Source organism: Lonchura striata, chromosome 19, assembly GCF_050655825.1.
Source record: "Lonchura striata isolate lonStrDom1 chromosome 19, ASM5065582v1, whole genome shotgun sequence".
NCBI classification, from domain to species: Eukaryota; Metazoa; Chordata; class Aves; order Passeriformes; family Estrildidae; genus Lonchura; species Lonchura striata.
The window spans coordinates 3,121,835-3,142,018 of record NC_140721.1 but is presented as its reverse complement, the minus strand read 5'-3'; the positions used below and the strand labels follow the sequence as shown (position 1 = coordinate 3,142,018).

Sequence of the window (20,184 nt, the reverse complement as noted above, 5' to 3'; positions counted from 1 at the left end):
ATAGAAATATTACACATAAGAAAACAATGTTATGATTTTCACTGTTAGGGTGGTCAAACAGTGTAACAGAGGTTGTAAATTCTCCATCCTTGGGAATTTTCAGGATTTTCAGGGGCTTGGACTGGGCAGTGCCCAGAATTCCCTTCTAACCCTGCCTGGACTGTGAAAAACCCAAGGGAATTCACATCAAAGGGAAATGAATCAGCTCAGGGAGCAGGGTGAGGAGTCACACAAATGAAGTATAACAAATCTTTATTTAGGAATGCAAAGACAATTAAGAGGTTTGGATTATTTGCCTTTAAAAGACCCTCAGGAATGCAGCAAGGAAATTGGAAGCATCACATGGCTCACAACATTCCTTAAAAATGCATCAACCATAATAATTTAAACAGGTAAGGTAAAGTGCCAACCTCAGTGTTTTTGAACTCTCCAATTTCAAGTATTATCAACAGAATATTTACACAGAAATATTAATAATTTTCCTACAGGGGAACTCTTGTTTCAGAGAAATTCTTGCTCCTTAGTAATCCAGGAGCTGGATCAAGATGCTTCTGTGTCTGAGTAGTTTTCTTTTAACTCAGCCAATTTTATATTTCCTTGTTTGTCGACTTCTACAATCCCCATTTCTTTCAGTATTTGAATTTTTATATTAGTGGCTTTCTTAATTACTGTTTTCATCTGTGTAAGACTCAGTGCTGCTCTGTAAAACGAAAAAAATTTAGTAAAACAGGGATCAAACATCAGCTCTGGCAGAAAAAGGCTAAAAAGCACATGCTGTTTAATCAATGAATTTGTGAATGTTCTGTAAATCTCAAACTTATCCAGATTACCAGCAACTTTTCTATGCCACCTCAAATCCCAGCAGTCATTTGCTAATCTTAGGGCTAAAAAGACAGAATTCCTGAGTTTAAAACTTCATTTTCTTTGTAACATCAGCCTGTAAGAAACCCCCAGCACTCACCCCAGAGAAGGGGAGGGCAGAGTTTGGGCTCATGGTTTAGTCTCAGTTCTTTTAGAAGTTAAAATATACATAACTAGCTGCTTTTATTTAATTTGAAAAGGCTGAAATTCTTTGCAGTTTATAAAAATATTTTAATGAATGGCTTTGAGCTTTACCTGTTGTTCTGTACAATGAAATGGTTAAACAACTCCCTGTACAAACAGTTCAAGTCTGTTAACTTAACAGTTCTCCTGATGTTCCTGGGCACTCTCAGAAATGCTTCCTTTGTCAATGGTGTGAACTGGGCTTCTAAAAAATTGGAAACAGAAGATATTTGTTAAAAAGAAAGGAAATGGAAAATATTTGTTTCTTTAGAAATTGCATCAAAGATAGAAAGTGCTTCCATTAGTGTTTAAAAACACCTCTAAGTGAGATTGAAGAAAGATTTTCCAGCAAGAGAAATGAGAGAAAAAGACAATCACTGGATCTGGAGACTGAGTAAAAAACCATGTAATTTGAGATCTGATGAGGATTGACAAATTTGGTCTGTCAATGACCAACTGGCTTTGTTTTGGTTATTTTGTTTTTTTAAAAAACAAACAAAAACCAACTGTGAAAATTCTTTTCTATAAGCAGGGATAAATTAATTTTAAAAGAGCTATTTCTATGGTAAGATTAGTGCACCATTTCTTCCAGAGCTTAAACACAACAAGATTTCCACTTCAATCCCATTGAAAGCAAGGGAAAAAAAATCCCAGAAACATGGCAACTATTCCTGGAATGTAACTCAGGGGTCAGGTCCTTCTAGTAAAGTCTAAATTCTTAACATAAAAGCAGTAAATATTGGTGCTTGGGAGGGAAAACAGTGAAGTTACTGCCTATCACAGCCTCTCTGAAAATAAATCAGTGGGAAATTTATTTTTTTTAATCACTTACCTTCAGCTGAGCCAGGGACTGGAGATTGTGAGCAGAATGGCTAAAAGTAAACAATAATGTCAGTATTTGTTAGTGTTTTGGCTAGAAATCTTTTTTCACAGTTTCATTTCTGCATGAAATTTACATTAATTACATTTTACCTTTGGATAACCAAAGCAGCCACTGAAGTCAACAGCAAAATCTTAGGGATTAAGCACAGTTTAAAATGAAATTAAGTTTAAAATGGATACAGAAAGATTTATGTGCAAGTCAGATGAGCCTCTCCACAGGTTCCATGTAAACCAAGTGTGGCAATAAAGGGACACAAAGTGAGATGTGAGAGTGGGAAGTGAGGAGAAGTTGAAAAAGAAAAGGTCAATCAGAGAAACAACCTCTGTTAACCTTCTCTAATATTTTTAATATGAGACCCAGAGCAAACATTTGCAGATAATTATATTGGATAATTACATCTCGAGCTATGGGAGAATATCTGACTTTTTAACAAATATTAATTCAGATCTAAGTTCTACTGCATTGCACTTAAACTAGATTGTTACTCATATCCCAAAATTTAATATTTCACAGGAAATTAAATTTCTCCCCACATTGGTTTCAATCAATGACATCCCTCACTCCCACCCAAATGTTTCTTTATCAAGAAGATCAACAAGAGCAACCAGCTGCATTCCCAAGAAACATAAACATATCCCAATTAAAAAATAACAGGAACAAAGTCTTCCATCAAGGGTAATTTCTCCTTTGTGGAGCATCTAATTGGAACAATCAGAAAAGCTTAATCTGTACAGAATAAAAATGAAAAGGTTTGTTAAGGAACTTAATTCCATTTCTGAAAAATTATCTTCACTTGAAAGGTATCAAATCACAAAATCAGCCCCTTCTGCAGGAATTAAATGTTTCTGGAATACTGCCATTCCATGCCCTACTTACCTCTTTCACTGGAAGTTCCATTTCTTCCCCAAATTGCAAGTTTAACTGCTGGGTTGCAGCCTGTTCTTCTGCTGACAGAGGTAAGCTCTGGGAAAATAAGGAAAAGTAAACACAGAGAAGTCTAATCCTTCAGTTCCTGAGGTGGTATTTACAGAGGGACTCAATGTTTGTGCAGCCCTTTGCTCATGGAAACTGACAGTAGACTCCTGATTTCCTTCCACTGAAAACAAATGTACAAGTAAAGTGTTGCTGAAAAATCAACAATAATCTTCCTCTAGCACCAATACTATAACTTAGTCAAGCAGGAGAAATTTTTCAATTTAAAAAAAAAAAAAAGGTATTTCATTTGAAGACTTTTATTTCTCCAGAAGTTTAATCCATCTTTGGTTCACGAAATATAGAAAGGACAAGAAAATATTTACATAAAGCACTACATATAACTCAAGAAAAGGGTCTTCCACTTGGAAAAAATCCAAGTACAAAATTATTCTGGGCAGAATAGCCTTGAAACACAGTAAGACACGATCTATTTTCCTTCCTGTGCCATATAACCACTGTCTTTTAAATCATGATACAGCCCATTTTGTCTATCAAAGTTACCAGTAACTGTTGACAGATTAAACCCAATCTCCAGGCACTGTCATTAGAACATTGATCTAAATCACCTCATTTGTAAAGGGTCAAAATTAATCCTTTCACCTCTTCAATAATGAAGCAATGTTTGAAGACCACTTAAGAAAATGTTACTTGTTGCTGAGTTTTTTTAAGAATTTAAACAGCTTTGGAATAACAGCAATCCCAGGATGTTTGTTACAATGGTTTAACTTTCTCCCCTTAGACAATGAAAATATATTTGCCATTTAAAAGCTTTTTAGCCTTTTAAAACTGGTTTAATTTTCTATTTTCTTTAAAGTGTGTACTTCTAAAACCTGTCAGTGTGGCCCTAGGACACAGTTGTTCACAGAGGTGTGGATTCCTATGAAATAACCCAATTTGTATCACTCTATTCACACTCCTCAGCTCCAAATCTGATTTTAACTGCTGGGAATCGGGATTTACAAAAAGAACTCCAATCCTGCCAGCATTCCTACGGGAAAACTCTGTCTTATCTTCTCAAAATCTGCACAAACAACAAATTCCAGTAGACCCAGGAGTGGCACAGAAAGGTTCCAGCAGTGAAAACAAAGTGATTAAAGTGAAACGAACCACCTCCAGCCCAGTTTGTTGCTGTAATGCCCGAGATATCTTCATGGTTTCCTGCAGGGCAACACGGATGCTCTCCATGGATTCCTTCTGCTCCTGGGAAATTTGTACCATCTGGTCACACAGGGATTTGTAACGGGATTTCACCAATGAGATCTCCTTCAGGAGAGCAGCTGGGTTCTCCTGTGTGAGCAGAACATTTAAACTCCATCAAATGATAAAATTCATGTGGTCACAATTCATTTCACAGTGTACATGTCAGGCACTTAACCTGAAATGATCCTTTACAGTGAAAATGTACAGGAGAAAAGGGCTGAATTATAGAATCCTTTACATGGTGTCATTTATTGTTTTCCTCTCATCTCTCCCCCAAATCTGAATTTAGTCACTGCTCGTTGGCAAGTTTATCTTGGTTCTCAGAGCAAGGGTGAGTCTTAGCTCAAAGTGGAATCTGTAACCTGAATTTAGGTGCTAACACCACTGATTTCTCAAAGCAGAACATGAGAGAATTTCACTATCCCAAGAAACCAAAGGAGTTTGGTTTGAATTCATATTGGCAAATTATTTCAATATATTATGCAGGAAATAACAACAACAACAACAATAACCTGACAAGTAGATTAAAGAACAGCCACATATATTTCAGGTTTAAAGAAAAATGTCCATTTATTACCAACTTCATGCAATAAAATTGAATTTCATCTGAAAACACTACCTCTGCTGTTGCATCATCAGGATGACTATTCGCTATTTCAAACTCCAGTCTGCTCTGAATATAATCCAAATCAGCTTCTGCTTTCTGGAACTAAAATATTTAAGGTCAGGCACAGTATATTAAAACCCAAAAATTGCAGACGAACCCCAACATGTGTTTCAGGAAAGCAGGAGACAGCTGCCTCACTTTGAAACGCTCAGAGACCATAAAAGTTTTCAAATTTAATATTTTCAAATATAAAGAGTTCTGTCAGCAAAACTACAACACTCAGTTATTTACACAGATTATGAGTAAATTCAAGATCTAAGAGTATCATCAGAGCTTTTATTAATAATCATATTAGGGATGTGTTCTTTCAGATGGTTTTATTGTCCACAATACATTTCATTATTCCCCAATAAACCAGACCGAGTATCAGCTCATTAAATTGATGACATCACTTTTCTTTCCTTGGGATAAATAAGCCACAAGAGAATTGTCTAATTGCCTTGTAAAACAGTCTGCTGATAGCATTACTACTTAATTAATTTTAGTCTGCAATTTTAATATCTATTAAAGACTTCCACTTTCAAGAAAGGCAGTCTTCCCAGCTCTCAAGCAACTCATTAACTCTTTGACATAATTATTCAGTGATTTTACAGTCACAGAAGAGACAATGATGAAAGCAAGTTAAAAATAAAAATGGTTGTGACTTCCTTAAGTTGCTTTTCACTGTTTATTTGGAGATTAATCCCAAAGTGACCATTCCTGGGTTTTCTAAAGGATCAAAGCAAGGCTGTATTTGTTACAAACACCCACAGTCTGTGGTCAGGCTGGGATTCCAAAGGGATATTTATGTTTTGAACATCAGCCTTAAGGAATGGCCATTAATGCCTTTGGGGGTGTGGAAATTCAGCCTGAAGGAACAGGATTTGATGCAGGACACTCTCCAATAAACGCCTCTTTCTGAGGGAGTGATGGATGTTTCACACACCTCCAGCACTGTGGGTCTCAGATTCATTCAAAGACAGAAAAGGAGAGTTTCTAGCCAGGCAGAAGCCTGGGGAAGAGTTGGAGAAGAATGTAAATAATTCTTTATTTCTCTTGTTGTTCATATTGTTTATAGTGAAGTTCTATCACTGTGCGTCAAGCACTCTGCACCAATGCTGTGGGTTGTTTCCACTTCAGGACCAATGGAGTTGATTCTCACAGAGCTCTGTATAAAAGAGAGGTGTATTTTGAATAAATCAGAGTTTTACTCTCAGGTTTTTTTCCATTGGTCCTCACACAGCTCTGTATAAAAGAGAGGTGTATTTTGAATAAATCGGAGTTTTGCTCTCAGTTTTTTTTCCATTGGTCCTGAAGTGGAAACAACCCAGAGCATTGGTGCAGAGTGCTTGACGCACAGTGATAGAACTTCACTATAAACAATGTGAACAACAAGAGAAATAAAGAATTATTTACATTCTTCTCCAACTCTTTCCCAGGCTTCTGCCTGGCTAGAAACTCTCCTTTTCTGTCTTTGAATCAATCTGAGACCCACACAGCATATTTTCAAATAATAGCTTAAGAAAAAGAAAATAAATCTAGTGAAGAGCTTGAAAATCTATAAATCAAGAGGAAAGCTTTCACCCAGTGCTGCCATAACTCACCATCTGCCCAGCAAAACTCCTTCCCACACCTGCCCCAGAAACCAGCCAGGACAAAATCCAAGAATAAAATACATTTCAGCACACTGTACATTTTTAAAGAGCTCACAAGGGATTTCTTCTCTCACTGCTCAATAGTTTCTGTTCTCCTCCACTAAGAAATATTTTTAAGCTTTCCTTTCCACGGCAGACACCCCAAAAAGAACATTTTTTTTGCTTTTCTCCAGCTCCTCCATTTGATCAGTTTCTGGGAAAGCAGACAACAAAAACTGCTTTCAAAATGAGCCATTAAATATTTAATACTGATAATTTGAGATGTCCATAAGCAGGTAACTAACATACTGTGATTCAGGACAATAAAAGCTAAATGTGGCCGGAATTTTAAGCTTTGTGAAGACATTAACACAGTTCATTGTGACTGCTTTTATTTTATAAATATTTACTTCTTGCTGCATTTCATGAAACATCCACCTGCAAAAATTCCCCCCCTTAATATTCTAACTCAGAAGCATTTGTAGGATGATTCGTTTATAAGAAATCACACAGAAAATGCAGGATTTGATGTGTAAATTTGTAATTTACTCACAGGTTTAGAAGAAAATGTTAGAAACTGAGTGAGGCCAGTGCTGAGGGCTCTGCTCTCAGATGCTTTGACAATACTATTGCACTGCTCTCTGTATAGTACAGTAGTGCAATAAAGTCAGAGCACTCGTTAGCAGCAACAATTCTGGGCAAGAATCAATCATACACTCACCAAAAAAAGGGAAAAAAACCACATATCAACTCAGCCAGAGGTTTCTGTGGATGGTGAAGAGCTGGATAAGGTTAACGCTCACCAAGTCCTAACACACACACAAAAACTCACATTATGATTATGATTATTATTATTCAGAATCTGCCATTCCACTGATCATGAGAGAGGAAAAAAAAATTCAGCCAACAGATCCATGCTCAACAGATCTGCCAGAAATTCAATTTCAAACTATTTGGTGCTTTCTGAACTGGAAATTCCATTTCCAAGTGTATTTATTGCTTGGATTTGCCTTGCAGCCAGCTCAGATTCCAAACTGCCATCACACAGATGTTCTTAAACTGCCTTACAGGGAATATCTTCTGCACAGCAGAGTTTATTCTTTATCATTTCCAGTGCTGAATCACAGTAAAATGCACTTAAAACACTCCTTCCCCAGCTCTGGGGATGTAGCAGTGGGGTGTAAGGGTGTATTCCATAAATCCCAATAATGGTGAGGATTTTTTAACACAGCAATAACTTCATGTTGAGAGTTGGAGAACTCTCAGGGTTTGAAGCTGCTGAGATACTTAAGAAAAAAAAAAACAAAAAAAAAAAACCCAAGAAATCAAACCTGGGAAAGGAGTGGAGGAGATTTTTGGGGATGCACACAGAGCTGAGTCACCTGGGCCATGTGTAAGACACAGAGATGATGGCATTTGTCAATAAATGACCACTGTTCATCCTTGGCAAGGCAATAAAATCAGCAAGAAAAAATAAACCCACGGCAATCTCCTCTTCTGTGGTCTCAGACAGTGATTTTGGACTTGTATATTATTAAAAAAAATACTGAATAATGCAGATTGTATTGCTGGCCAATGCCCTTTTAACATTGCACTGCTTTTTGTGCATCATCACCAGTAGTACAACATAAAAAGGGCACTGGACAGACACCACTCAGGGACAGAGGAGGTGCAGGATCCCAAAAAAACAGTGACAGGAACAAACTGAGCTGTTCTGAATGAAGCACTGCCAGCTTTAGGATCTTTTCCATAATTAATCTGAAACTGTTATGGTGCTCCTGTCACAAAAAAAACCATTGATTACCTGGTTGATTTTATGATTTTCATACCCATTGTTCTCTTCAAGCTCCCACTAATTAGTTTGTCCCTGCTTCCACAAGGCCAAAAGGAAGCTTTCCATGAAATTCATGTCAAAAGCTCCAGGGAATAAGAAGTGTTATTTTATCACACTTCTGTGGAGAGAGCTGACTTCACAGGAAATCCAGAACGGGGAAACAACAAAGCAGAAGGAAAAGCAAGAGACTCAAAGCTGTGAGATGTGAGATTATTCTGATTTCCAGAATAAAAGCCCCTGTTAGCTTAAAGGGGGCAAAAATAACCTCTCTATTCACACGTCCTAAAATGAGAATCACTTGAAAGCATGATTTTAATAAAACACAGAAATAAACCATGACAACAAGTAGATAAATTAATTAAACATGTAACCCAAGTATCTTTAAACATATTTCCAAATGAAACTAGGCTTTGGAAAAAATACAGAATACTAGATACAGGGAGATGAAGCTTATACTATGAGCAAAAATGGAAAAAAAGACTCGAAAGAAGGAAGATGAAGGTTTTGAGGGGTGGCACAAGGAACTCGGCTGGTTGGACACAGGTTCCTAAAGCTTCTCCAACCTGAAGAAACACAGCACGGCTCTTGTTGTGAAAGCTTCATTTTTGCCTTTTTTTGCCTTTTTTTCACTTTTTCAGGAGCGTGGCTGGCAGGGAGGAGATCTTTACATAAGGGACAGCTCCAGGGGCTGCCTCAGAGCGGCGGAACGGAGAGAAAAGCTGGAAAAACTCGGGAATTTGGGCCTGGGCAGGAGAGGGACGAGGGGGGCATCGCCCCGCTCCCCCCGCAGCGAAAATGGTCCAGCCCAGGTGAGCGCTCCACCCTCGCCCCCCTCTGGGGAAAAAAATGGACTATTCCGAGACGCGCCCCCCGCTCCCGCCGCGGGCACATGGAGCGGCCCGGCCCGGCCGCGTCCCCCGCGCAAGGCGGGAATGAGCGCGCCCACACGCACCGCCCCCCCCCCCCCCAGGTGCGCGGGAATGGCCGCGCCCTCCCCCGCGCCGAGGGGTGAATGGAGCGGCGCAAGCCCCGCCCCTTTCTGAAAAGGTGGTGGTGGTGGGGGGGGTTCGGAATGGACCGGCCCGGCCGAACCCGCCTGACCCGGACGCGGCCGGCGGGCGCCCCGTGGAGGGCGGCGCGGGCCGCGCTCAGGGCCCGGATGGGGAACGCGGGGCGCGGCTGAGCGGCCGCTCTTCCGTCGCGCCGCGCCCGCGCTTCTCCCTCCCTTCCTCCCTTCCTCCCTTCCGCGGCGGCCCCGCGCCCTCCGAGGCTTCACCGCCGGCGGCCCCGCGGCGCGGCCGCCCCTCAGCGCGGCCGCCGCCCGCCCTCACCAGGGTCTGGAGATTGTTAACCGCCGGCTCCATGTTGAATAGTTGACATTCCTCAGGCGGCGGCGCGGAGATCCCCACCCCCCGCGCCGCGGCCGGGAGAGTCGGCGGCGCCCATTGGCCAGCTGTCACTACCGCGCGCCTCCCATTGGCTGGCGGCTCGCGGGGCGCGCTCGCCATTGGCCCGCGCAGAATGTAAACCCGCTCCGAGGTACGGCCGAGCCCATTGGCCCGGAGTGGACTCCGGCTGTGATTGGCCGGGGCGGGGCGCGCGGCGCTGGCGGGAAGCGGCGCGGGCCGGTCCGCTGCGGCCCTGAGGGGGCGGCGGCGCCGCTCCCCCTCCCCGCTTCTCTCCCGGTTGTGCGGGCGGCGGGGCCGCTCCTCGCCCGGTTCACTCCTCCAGCCTTCCCCAGCCGAGCGCTGCCCGCAGCCGATTGGCGGCACCGAACGCGCTCGCCCAATGGCGGTGTCGCTCGCCTCAGCGCGGCCGGGCCGGCGCAGCGCCGGCCCCTCTCCCGTGGAGCGCGGGCGCGCTTCGGCGCGGCGGCCAATCAGCGCGCGGCTTACATGCGCCGCGTGGGGGGGCCGGCAGAGAGCGGCGCTGCCATTGGCTGGGCGCGGCGCGGGGAGCGGTTTGAATCGGCGGCGGCGGCGGGTGCGGAGCGCGGCCGGGGGGACGGGGCGGCCCCGGGACACCCCCGAAATACCCCCGGGACAGCCCCGGAATACCCCCGGGACACCCCCACAGGTGTGTGCAGGTGTGTGTGAGGGAGGCAAAGAAATCCCCGCTCTCGGTGCGGCGTCCCGGGTGAGCGGGGCTGGGGTGTCACCTATCACCGGTCAAGGACCGGACCGTGCCGCCCTCAGCATCCTTCCGTAGCTTCAGTATGTCTTTTGTCACCGCTTTCCCCAAATTCAGTGCTTATCACGTCAGGTTAATGAAAAACTGAACATCTGTTTATATTTCTTGTGCTTACGTAGTTGTAAAGTTTCTATTTAATTTATAACATTTCTAATTTCTTGTTTATCTTTGTTTGTATTATTTATAATATATTTTTGTGTGTACTTATATAATTCATATTTGTATTATATTTATCAATGCTATCTATCTACAATGCAAATAGAAAAGGGGAGGAAAAGCCCATATAAAACGGTGCTTTCTGTGTACAAACACATCCCATGGATCATATGAAATTAAGGATATATTTTCTATCACTGGTCCGTAATAATTCCACCAAGGCCGCTGTGAGTAACCTCTGACTGGATTTCTGAGCTGCAGCCTGTGCTATTCTCTTTGGTGGCAGCTCTGTCCCAATGTATAATTTGCTTTATCTCTATACATCCATTTGAAATGTGTCTTTTTCCCCAGTAATGGCAAGGTATAAGAAATGCAAACGAAAACGAAGAGCCCAAGCAAAATTTAGACTGGAAAAGAAGAGAAATGCTGCAACCCCCCAGGGCTCAGTTTGTCCCTCTCCACGGTAAGAGGCTGTGCTTGAATTTTGCCTTTCTCTCCATCCCTGGGTTTGCTGTTTGCTCCCAATGGCTCATGGAAAAAAGGCAAAATTTGTGCCAAGTACATGGCATTCCATGATATCTTTTGGTGTTATTCAGTGGAAGGTTGGATATGATGACCCTGGAGATCTTTTCCAACCTTAATGTTTCTGTGATTAATAACCAGGAAAAGCAACTTGAAAAAAGTATTTCCAATAGGATTTTCCCCCCACCCTTTATTAAAATGTATCTTGGCTTTCCAGGTTTCTGTGATCACATTTGCTCTGTTGTTACCTGCTGGTACCTGCTTGTAACTTCCACATGATTGATCACAGTTAACTTTTTTAAAGGCTGAGATGATAAATAAAATTCTGGCTTTGTTCTGTTGCAGGTCACCGGCTCATCTCTCTCTGAACTCATCACCAGTCCCAAGCTGCTCCCACTGGCCTTTAGCCTTGCCCAGTGTAAAAAGTGTGCTCAGACCCTTGGCAGCAGCAGCATCATTTCTGTATTGGTGGTGCCAGAGCAGGGTTGCACAGGTATATCCTTTCTTTGATATTAGGTTTTTCTGTTTTAAACACAGATTAACACTATTTACTGAGTTGCAAATATTTTGCTCTACCAATTAATTTTGTTCTGTTAGTACCCCTCCTAAAAATCAGATTGATCTTCAGAAACCTCTGAAGAAAATCAACACACAATCTGCTTTCTTTTTATGCTTAGAGCTTTCAGGTGGTTAAAGACACCATATTTCCATCACAAGTCTACTTAAGGGAACTAAATACATTCAGGGAGAAGCTGGAGAAGTTGGAAAGTGAATTTTCCAAGCTACAAGGAGCACTCCAGGTCAGTGTCAGTCCCGCTGGGGCAGGGTGACGTTTGTCTGTGTGGGGATAAGGAATGGTGCTCAGTGCAGATCCACTGAGCAGCTCCTCAGGGGCATTCTCTGCACTCAGAGCTGCAGAACTGCTGCTACCTCACAGCAGGAGGGACCTGTTTATGTCTTTACAGCTCAGCCTTAGCCAGCACCTTTGTTCCCTAAAATCCCAGCTGGTGGATTTAATGGTTTATTTTATTTATTTCTGTCGCTTTCAGATGAACGGAGTGGCAGCTTTATCTTCAGAAAGTTCTCTTTGCCAAAGGTGTCACAAGCCAGTCCTGGGTGCTCCTGTGGGGACACAGATGGATCCTCCACCCTCAGCATCCGTGCCTGTGTCCATCCCCCCTCCTCCTCCTCTTCCTCCTCCTCCTCCTCCTCCACCACCACCGCTGCCTCCACCAAAACTGCCTCTGGCACCTCTCCTCCTCCAACGGGGCACAGCCTCTAAACTGGTAGGGAATCAGAAGGTTCCTTTATTTTTTTATTTCGTGCCTGAGTTCTTTTTGGACCTGGATTTATCAGCACATCACTCTTTGTGAGTGCTCAGTCCCACTTTCCCTTTCTAATGTCCCTTTGCTTTCAGGCACCACCAGTGAAAAAGGATGGGCCCATGCACATCACCCTCAAAGACCTCCTGAATGTTAAACTGAAGAAGACAAACAGCAACCTAAGAATGGACAAGGTAAACTGGAGGTTGTTTCAAGGGAAAATCCACCCTGGAACTGCTGTTATTTCCTGCTTTTTTTTTTTTTTTTTTTTCAATAAATTGATTCTCATCCAAACACCCAGTGATCAGTTTCAAGTCACCATTCAAACTCTGCATCTGGGCTTTGGAAGGGAAGAAATAAAGTGACAGACTCCAATCTCCCCTAGCACTCAGGACAGCTCAAATTTTACATTAAGGCCATGGAGTTTTCATGCAGCTTTGTGTGTTATCAGTAGATTTTTTGACTCCTTTTGGCCAGCTGGAACTTTGTTTGCATAAAAAAAACCTTCTTGTTTAGGATTTTTTTTGTTTTTCCTAAATAAATCTATTTTTATTCAAGGCACGTTCAAATCTTAATAATTTTAAAAAGCACAAAACCCATAAACCACAAAAATCTTTCAGATTTATTAAATATTAAATGGATTTCAGGGTAGTGAGACCTGAAGTTTTATTTGGGATAACATTTCTTTCCTTGCTGTAGGAACAATCACCAGTGAAGCCACGCAGGGCATTAATTACAGTCACAGATCTACAGAGTGTTAGTCTGAGACCTAAGTCCAAGCCATCACCTCATGCTACAAAATCATTAATGTAAGATGCTTTCTTCCTTGATTAGATAGTATATTTTTCTGTTTTAAACAGTGATCAAGGTTTTTCACTGAGTGGGAAACATTTCATTGTACCAATTTATTTTTTTCTTTTAGTATCTCCCCTAAAAATCAGATTGATCTTCGGAAGCATCTGAAGAAAGTCGATATACAAAGGTCTGTTCCTTTCTATTCTCTTGAATTCTGTTTTTATGATCTAGAAAAACTAGAGAACCAATGAAACTAATCATAATTGCCCTTCCAGAAGTCCTGGTGGCACTCCTCTGAATAGTAAAGAAAACACTGAATGTGGCTCTGGGCTGACCCCAATCATGACAAAGGCACTGCGGCGCAAATTTCAGGCAAGTCACTCTGTCCCTCTCCTTGGAATCATAAAGTGGCTTTAAAATCACAGAATTCCCTACTGGTTTAAGCACACTGCAGAATGGACATGCCATGGCAGGTTATTTGACAATCCCAAGAGGAAAAACTGCTTTTTTGGTGGTCAAGGGGGTGATTCAATGCAACTTTTAAAGTCATAGTTTGCAGAAGAACAAAATGTGAGGGTTAATAGCATCTTTTATTTTACTGCTTTGGTGTGTCTGATTTAAGGTGCCAGCCAAGAATTGCAGTTTTATCTCAGTGATAATGAGCTCAGCTCTCCAAGTTCTAACCCTTCCCTTCTTTTGACAGATGGCTCACCCGAAGAGTCCCTCGCCTGCACGGCTGAGTGCTGCAAACAGCTTTGATGAAAAGTAAAAAGGAAAGTAGGTTTATGGAACAATTTTCCATTTGTGGTCAGGAAGCCACTTGAATCCCATTTTTATTACACTCAGGCACATGTATTTGAAAGTAAATGTAGTGCACAGGAAAACGGGGCATTATGAAACCATGTAAAGCAGACTATGCTTTTTATCTCTCTCTAATGTCTCTCGATTTGGTTGCATCTTCATTCATAATGGAAAAAAAAAATAGGAAATTTCCCAAGTCCTTTGACACCTGGATGCTGCTAAAGCAGGAACTATTATATTCCTTGCACTGGTGCTGCTTGTCGTACAAATATGTGTTTGCTGAAATTCAGTATTTTTATATCTTTTTCTAACAAAAAAATATCTTGATGGTATTTGTACAGTTTCAAAGAAAAACAACAGTTTAATGCACTAACGTTATTAAAGTGGAAAGCTGCAAGCTTCAACGACCAGTTCGAGTAAGAGACCCTCGCACTGTGTATCGCTGCTTACAGGCGATGACCCCAAGCCTCCTTCCACGTCCCCGGGGCGTGCAGAGGTTGTGCCTGTACCGCGGCTCAGCTCACGCCAGCGCTCAGGAGCGGGGCAGAGCGTGAGTCCCGGTGGCACAGCCCTGCCCGGCACCCCGGCAGGGCTCCCGGGGCGCTGGGGAGCATCGCGATGGGGACCGCGATGCCCGCTGCGTTCCCAGCCCGGCGCGGCCGTGTCCGCGCCCTCCGGGGCGGGGCCGCCCATGCGCGGGGCCGGGCCGGGGCTCCGCCGCTTCCGGCCGGCAGCGGGGCCGGGCCATGCCGCCGCCCGGGGCCATGGGCACGGCCGCGGGGCCCATGAGCCTGCGGGAGCTGCTGCTGGCGGGCGGCGCGGCGGGCGGCGAGGAGGAGGTGTGCGTGGTGGGCATCTTCGGCAAAACCGCGCTGCAGCTGTGCTCCGAGAAGGAGGCCCTGGTGAGCGCCGTGTGCGACCGGCAGGTGTTCCCGCTGTTCCCGGAGGAGGATCCCGAGCTGGCGGATGGCGCCGCGGGGCAGGACGGGGACCCGGCCGCCAAGGACTACAACCAGCTGCAGGCGTACTACAGCCAGGAGAGCCGCGTGTTGTACCTGGTGCTCACCTCCATCTGCGACACGCCGCAGCTGCTGCGCGCCTGCGGAGACCTGGCGGCGGCCGAGAACAGAGAGGCCGGACCCGGCCACCCCTCCGGAGGGCCGGCCCCGCTGCCCCACGCCGAGGCGCACGAGTTCTGGAAGCACCAGGAGAAGCTGCACTGCCTGAGCCTCCTCTACCTCTTCTCCGTGTGCCACATCCTCCTGCTGGTGCATCCCACCTGCTCCTTCGACATCACCTACGACCGCGTGTTCAGGGCGCTGGACGGGCTGCGGCAGAAGGTGCTGCCCTCCCTGAAGGCTGCCATCAAGGACTGCCCTGTCGGCAAGGAGTGGAAGCTCAACTGCAGACCATGCCCTCCACGCCTCCTCTTCCTCTTCCAGCTCAACGGGGCTCTGAAGGTGGATCCGCTGCCAAGCAGGGGCCAGGATCCCTGTGGTCACCTGGAAAAGCCACCCCCCAAGAAGCATTCCCCCAAGAGGAGGCTGCAGCACGCTCTGGAGGATCAGATCTACCGCATCTTCCGCAAGAGCCGGGTGCTGACCAACCAGAGCATCAACTGCCTGTTCACCGTGCCCGCCAACCAGGCTTTCGTCTACATCGTGGCCGGTGGGCCCCAGGACGGAGACGATCCCGTGGCCATGCTTCTCGACCAGCTCAGGAGCAACTGCACCATGAGAGAGACTGACTCGCTGCTGGCTCCCACCCTGTCGGGACCCAGGAGGTATCAGATGATGAGGCACGGCCGGCAGCAGCTCTCCTTCCACGCAGAGAGTAGCAGCTCCAGCTCCTCTGGGCAGCTCGTGGACTGCACCCTCAAGGAGTTCTTGTGGCAGCACGTGGAGTTGGTGCTCAGCAAGAAGGGCTTTGAAGACAGCGTGGGGAGGAACCCGCAGCCCTCTCACTTTGAGCTCCCGACCTACCAGAAGTGGGTGGCTGCAGCTCTGAAACTCTATGAAGTGACTATCGAAGGCAAAGACGATGACCCAACCTGCGGCGAGCTGAGCTCAAAAATCATGAGCAGCATCAAAGTTTTGGAAGGTTACTTAGACATAGACACCAAGTTCTCTGAAAACCGTTGCCAGAAAGCTCTGCCCATGGCCCACAGCGCCTACCAGTCCAACCTACCCCACAATTACACCATGACAGTGCACAAGAACCAGCTGGCCCAGGCCCTGCGTGTATACAGCCAGCACGCCCGGGGCCCAGCCTTCCACAAATACGCCATGCAGCTCAACGAGGACTGCTACAAGTTCTGGAGCAACGGGCACCAGCTCTGCGAGGAGCGGAGCTTGACAGACCAGCACTGTGTGCACAAGTTCCATCTGCTCCCCAAAGCAGGTAAAGATGCTCACTCATGCTTTGGTTTCATGTTTGAGTTTTGTATCTGCTTCAAAATGCCTTAGGCTAAAAGCACCGACTCCAAAATGTTGTGGGATGTGAAAGTTTGCAGCTTTAAAGTGTCGTGTTCAAGGAATGGATGTGGCACTCGGTGCTGTGCTCTAATTGACAAGGTGACAACCAGGCAAAGGTTGGACTCGATGATCTCAGAGGTCTTTTCCACCCCAAATGATTCTGTGATCATCTCTACAGTAAGATCATAGCAGAGCTGCTGTGCAAGTTTCCCTTATGTTGAGTTTAGGAGCCAGTCCATTGTTAGTAGTAACTCTTACTCTGATTTTAATAGTAACTCTGATTCTATCTTACTAACTAAAAGCAATTATTCTGGAGTCCTAATGAGAGGAGTATAAGAACAAAGTTCTCTAAAAAGCATAAGTATCCCCCTTTGTTTTAAATAACCTGGTTGATCAGAAAGTCAAAACTGACTTCTGCAAGTTCATTGCAGGCAGAAGAACTTTGAGCTTTCAGGAAGAGGTTATAAAAACAAGATTTGGTTTAGTGGTATAACCTCCACTGGAACTTTGTATTATTCAAAGTAGGAAAGGGAGGAGTTGCTTGACAAACATTTTGTATTTGAGTATAGCAGGGAGGGAGCAATGGATGAAGGGGAATAAAGAAAGTTTTGAATGGTGAGCAATTTGCTCAAGGTTTGATTGATTTTGCTTTTAGGGGAAAAGCCAGAAGCAGACAGAAATCCTCCAATTCTGTACCACAACAGCCGGGCTCGTTCCACTGGTGCCTGTAACTGTGGAAGGAAACAAGCTCCTCGGGAGGACCCCTTTGATATCAAAGCAGCTAATTATGACTTTTACCAGGTAACTGTTAGGTCTATTGGTGCTTCAAGTGCTTTTGTTTCATCTGCAGAGTCTGTATTCTGAAGTGACCACAAGTTTCCTCTTAACCTTATCAGCTTTTTGCTTGGGGGAGACATTTCTGGGAGCAGAAATGGGCTGACCAGGATGGGCAGTTCCAGTCTACCAGTGCATACACACAGGAACACCTGTTAATTGGAATGTGTTGGTTCATGTGAATTTTAAATAATCAGATCTGTGGGCCATGTTCCCACTGCTGCTTTGGTTCTCACGTGGTGCAAACCTCTTGAATCTTAATTGTAGCTGCTGAATGTTGTGGCTCTGAGCTCCCTCATCTCGGGGTGGATACTAAACCACATTTTCTTTCTTGCAGTTGCTGGAAGAGAAGTGCTGTGGAAAACTGGAGCACATCAACTTCCCCATATTCCAGCCAAGCACACCTGACCCAGCACCTGCTCGGGACGAGGCATCGCCCGCCCCTCCAGAAGGCGAGATGGAGAAACTCAAAGAGAAAGAACCTCAGACTCAGGGAGAGAGCACAGGCCTGAGCTTAGCCCTGAGCCTGGGCCAGTCCACAGGCAGCCTGGGCACTTACCCAGCCGATGCCCAGGGCGGAGGGGACAATGCAGAAAGCCACGGGCAGAGCGGAGACTCCAAGAGCGAGAAGAGGCCAAGCCTGGTGGATCGCCAGGCTTCCACTGTCGAGTACCTCCCTGGGATGCTCCATTCCAACTGCCCCAAAGGCCTTCTGCCCAAATTCTCCAGTTGGTCACTGGTCAAGCTGGGGCCTGCTAAGGCTTATAACTTCCACACAGGCTTAGATCAACAGGGCTTTATCCCGGGAACAAACTATTTAATGCCTTGGGACATCGTCATCAGGACGAGAACTGAAGATGAAGGAGATTTAGACACCAATTCCTGGCCTGCACCCAACAAGGCTGTTCCTGGGAAAAGAAGCTCGGTGGTGATGGGAAGAGGCCGGCGGAGGGACGACATCGCTCGGGCTTTTGTGGGCTTTGAATATGAAGATGCACGTGGGAGGAGGTTCATGTGCTCAGGGCCTGATAAGGTGATGAAGGTGATGGGAGGGGGGCCGAAGGAATCTGCCCTGAAAGCCCTCAACTCCGACATGCCCCTGTACATCCTGTCCTCGACGCAGGGCCGGGGCCTCAAGCCCCACTACGCCCAGTTCATGAGGCTCTTCGTGGTGGTTCCCGACGCTCCTCTGCAGATCACCTTAACGCCTCAGGTAGGAAGTGCAGGAGGGGATCTGGGATGGAAACAGGTGGCTGTGGAAACATTCATTAACAAGGATGACAAGAAACTCCAACTTTAGCCAAGACAGTTGTTTCCAAAAGTATCTGTTACATAAGCACTTGGGATTTCTTAAACTTCAAGGTGCCAAATTTATACTTTGTATAAAGTAGGTTTACAAAATGTTTTATCAAGGATAAGTTACTGGCATTCCCTGCTGTAATAATGGCTTTTAAAAACCAAAAAAAAAAAAAAAACAATGGCTCTTTAAGAATTACTTTGTCATTTTAAATGTCATGGAGAAAAGCAGTGACTCATTGCTCAATTATTACTAGTTACAATTTGAATTTAAGAGGTGAAAAAATGTTGGTTTTTCTGATTTGGAGAATTCTTCACCATTTCTTCCATTTTTCTTTTAATACACATTTACAAAAACTCCATATGCATTTTATTACTTTTTGAGGTAGTAATAATATTTGATTACCTACTCGTGTTTTCTTTTGGCTTTAGGTTCAACCAGGACCACCACCCTGTCCCATATTTTACCCTGAGAAGCAGGAAATCACCCTTCCCTCTGATGGACTCTGGGTGCTGAGGTTTCCCTATGCCTACGTGACAGAACGGGGGCCCTGCTTTCCTCCCAAAGAAAGCCAACAGTTAATGAGCTACAAAGTTCTCCGAGGAATACTGAAAGCAATTACACAGTAATTGTGGTTCGGGGTATCTGTGTTTTAGTTTAAGAAGGCTGTCTTCAATCCAGCTCATGGGTTTTGGTTACCCAACAGTTGTCACTGCAATTGTGTGAAACCCCCACTGTATTTCACTGGAATACGGTCAGATTGGAAATAACGTTGATATCAAAGCAGGAAAAGGGATCCGAGACATGTAAATTTTCCATTTGTTAAGTTTTCATATGTAAAAAATAAAAGCTGGTTTTCATAAAGTGCTGTTCCTGTATTACTAGATGTTTTGATGACAGTGCTTTTCCCCATCCTGTCTTTTATGTACCTGCTTAGGAATATTAAAAAATTAGCACTGCCTGAAATCAAGAGTTTACTTTGTCATATTGAGGCAATGATGAGCAAAATCTTTTCTTTCTCTGAACAAGCTATTTTTATGTAAATTATGCTTTTAATGTGATGATAGGAGAAATCATTTTGTCTTGGGAAAAACAAAAAGATACTGCAGTTCTGATGTGTATTAACAGCAAAGCCAGAAACTGTGCTCACCTGTATCAAGTGACTCAGTGCCAAAAAATCAGCCACAGTAAATCGACTTTTAACTGAGGTAAGACGTATTAGTGACAGCAGCTGTATGCTGAGACCTAATTTAATTTCTAGAATATTTGTTTCTAATTAGCATGCACATAAAATTTAATTTGCCAGTTTGCTATAGTGCAGTAATTACACTGCATGACCGGAGCTGAGACCTGATTTTTGCTCGGAATACTACATCTGTGAGGGGCTGGGTGAGGAAAAGACATCCCTGCATGTGGAATACAGCATTAGGGGTTGGGTTAGAAGGTCTTTAAAGGTCCTTTCCAAACATTCCATGGTTCTGTGATCTTTCAGGGGCTCTGAGTATGGGAAATATGTCCCTCCCATTCAGAATATGACATTGCTGAGGGACTGGATGAAGAAATCTTATTCCAAATGC

General features: G+C 44.6%; 3 protein-coding genes across 5 annotated transcripts; 2 read left to right on the top strand and 1 right to left on the bottom strand.

Annotated features, from left to right (window-relative positions):
- Positions 1-235: 235 nt before the first annotated feature.
- On the bottom strand, positions 236-9,611 carry SKA2 (spindle and kinetochore associated complex subunit 2). Of its 2 annotated transcripts, none has more exons than XM_021524892.4 (7): positions 9,548-9,611; positions 4,722-4,811; positions 4,010-4,189; positions 2,804-2,890; positions 1,877-1,916; positions 1,117-1,249; positions 236-700 (listed from the first exon to the last, which is right to left on the bottom strand). In XM_021524892.4, the coding sequence occupies exons 1-7, from the start codon at positions 9,578-9,580 to the stop codon at positions 541-543; spliced, it is 723 nt and encodes a 240-aa protein (XP_021380567.3). In that variant the 5' UTR covers positions 9,581-9,611; the 3' UTR covers positions 236-540. The 2 variants fall into 2 exon arrangements, with proteins under 2 accessions (XP_021380567.3, XP_021380568.3); XM_021524893.4 differs by having other exon boundaries at positions 4,013-4,189.
- A 569-nt stretch (positions 9,612-10,180) lies between these two features.
- PRR11 (proline rich 11) lies at positions 10,181-14,412 on the top strand. 2 transcript variants are annotated; one of them, XM_077787626.2, is made up of 10 exons: positions 10,181-10,292; positions 10,914-11,025; positions 11,430-11,577; positions 11,762-11,884; positions 12,134-12,370; positions 12,502-12,600; positions 13,106-13,215; positions 13,329-13,388; positions 13,477-13,573; positions 13,905-14,412. In XM_077787626.2, exons 2-10 carry the CDS (start codon positions 10,916-10,918, stop codon positions 13,968-13,970), a joined length of 1,050 nt encoding a protein of 349 aa, XP_077643752.2. In that variant the 5' UTR covers positions 10,181-10,292; positions 10,914-10,915; the 3' UTR covers positions 13,971-14,412. The 2 variants fall into 2 exon arrangements, with proteins under 2 accessions (XP_077643752.2, XP_085413189.1); XM_085557063.1 differs by having other exon boundaries at positions 10,181-10,302.
- Positions 14,413-14,719: 307 nt separating this feature from the next.
- SMG8 (SMG8 nonsense mediated mRNA decay factor) lies at positions 14,720-19,573 on the top strand. Its single transcript, XM_021524981.4, has 4 exons — positions 14,720-16,402; positions 17,132-17,277; positions 17,648-18,523; positions 19,039-19,573. The coding sequence occupies exons 1-4, from the start codon at positions 14,749-14,751 to the stop codon at positions 19,234-19,236; spliced, it is 2,874 nt and encodes a 957-aa protein (XP_021380656.3). The 5' UTR covers positions 14,720-14,748; the 3' UTR covers positions 19,237-19,573.
- The last annotated feature ends 611 nt before the right edge of the window (positions 19,574-20,184 follow it).

Bases quoted from the DNA above. Each gene is read 5' to 3' on its own strand.
- SKA2 (XM_021524892.4), bottom strand. From the start codon at position 9,580: ATGGAGCCGGCGGTTAACAATCTCCAGACCCTG. The intron at 4,190-4,721 runs GTAGTGTTTTCA...CTGCTCACACAG, and splicing joins CTGATGATGCAACAGCAGAG to GAGAACCCAGCTGCTCTCCT. The intron at 1,250-1,876 runs GTAAGTGATTAA...CCAATTTTTTAG, and splicing joins AGTCCCTGGCTCAGCTGAAG to AAGCCCAGTTCACACCATTG.
- PRR11 (XM_077787626.2), top strand. From the start codon at position 10,916: ATGGCAAGGTATAAGAAATGCAAACGAAAACGAAGAGCCCAAGCAAAA. The intron at 11,026-11,429 runs GTAAGAGGCTGT...GTTCTGTTGCAG, and splicing joins TCAGTTTGTCCCTCTCCACG to GTCACCGGCTCATCTCTCTC. The intron at 12,371-12,501 runs GTAGGGAATCAG...CTTTGCTTTCAG, and splicing joins GGGGCACAGCCTCTAAACTG to GCACCACCAGTGAAAAAGGA.
- SMG8 (XM_021524981.4), top strand. From the start codon at position 14,749: ATGCCGCCGCCCGGGGCCATGGGCACGGCCGCGGGGCCCATGAGCCTG. The intron at 16,403-17,131 runs GTAAAGATGCTC...TTTTGCTTTTAG, and splicing joins CCATCTGCTCCCCAAAGCAG to GGGAAAAGCCAGAAGCAGAC. The intron at 17,278-17,647 runs GTAACTGTTAGG...TCTTTCTTGCAG, and splicing joins CTAATTATGACTTTTACCAG to TTGCTGGAAGAGAAGTGCTG.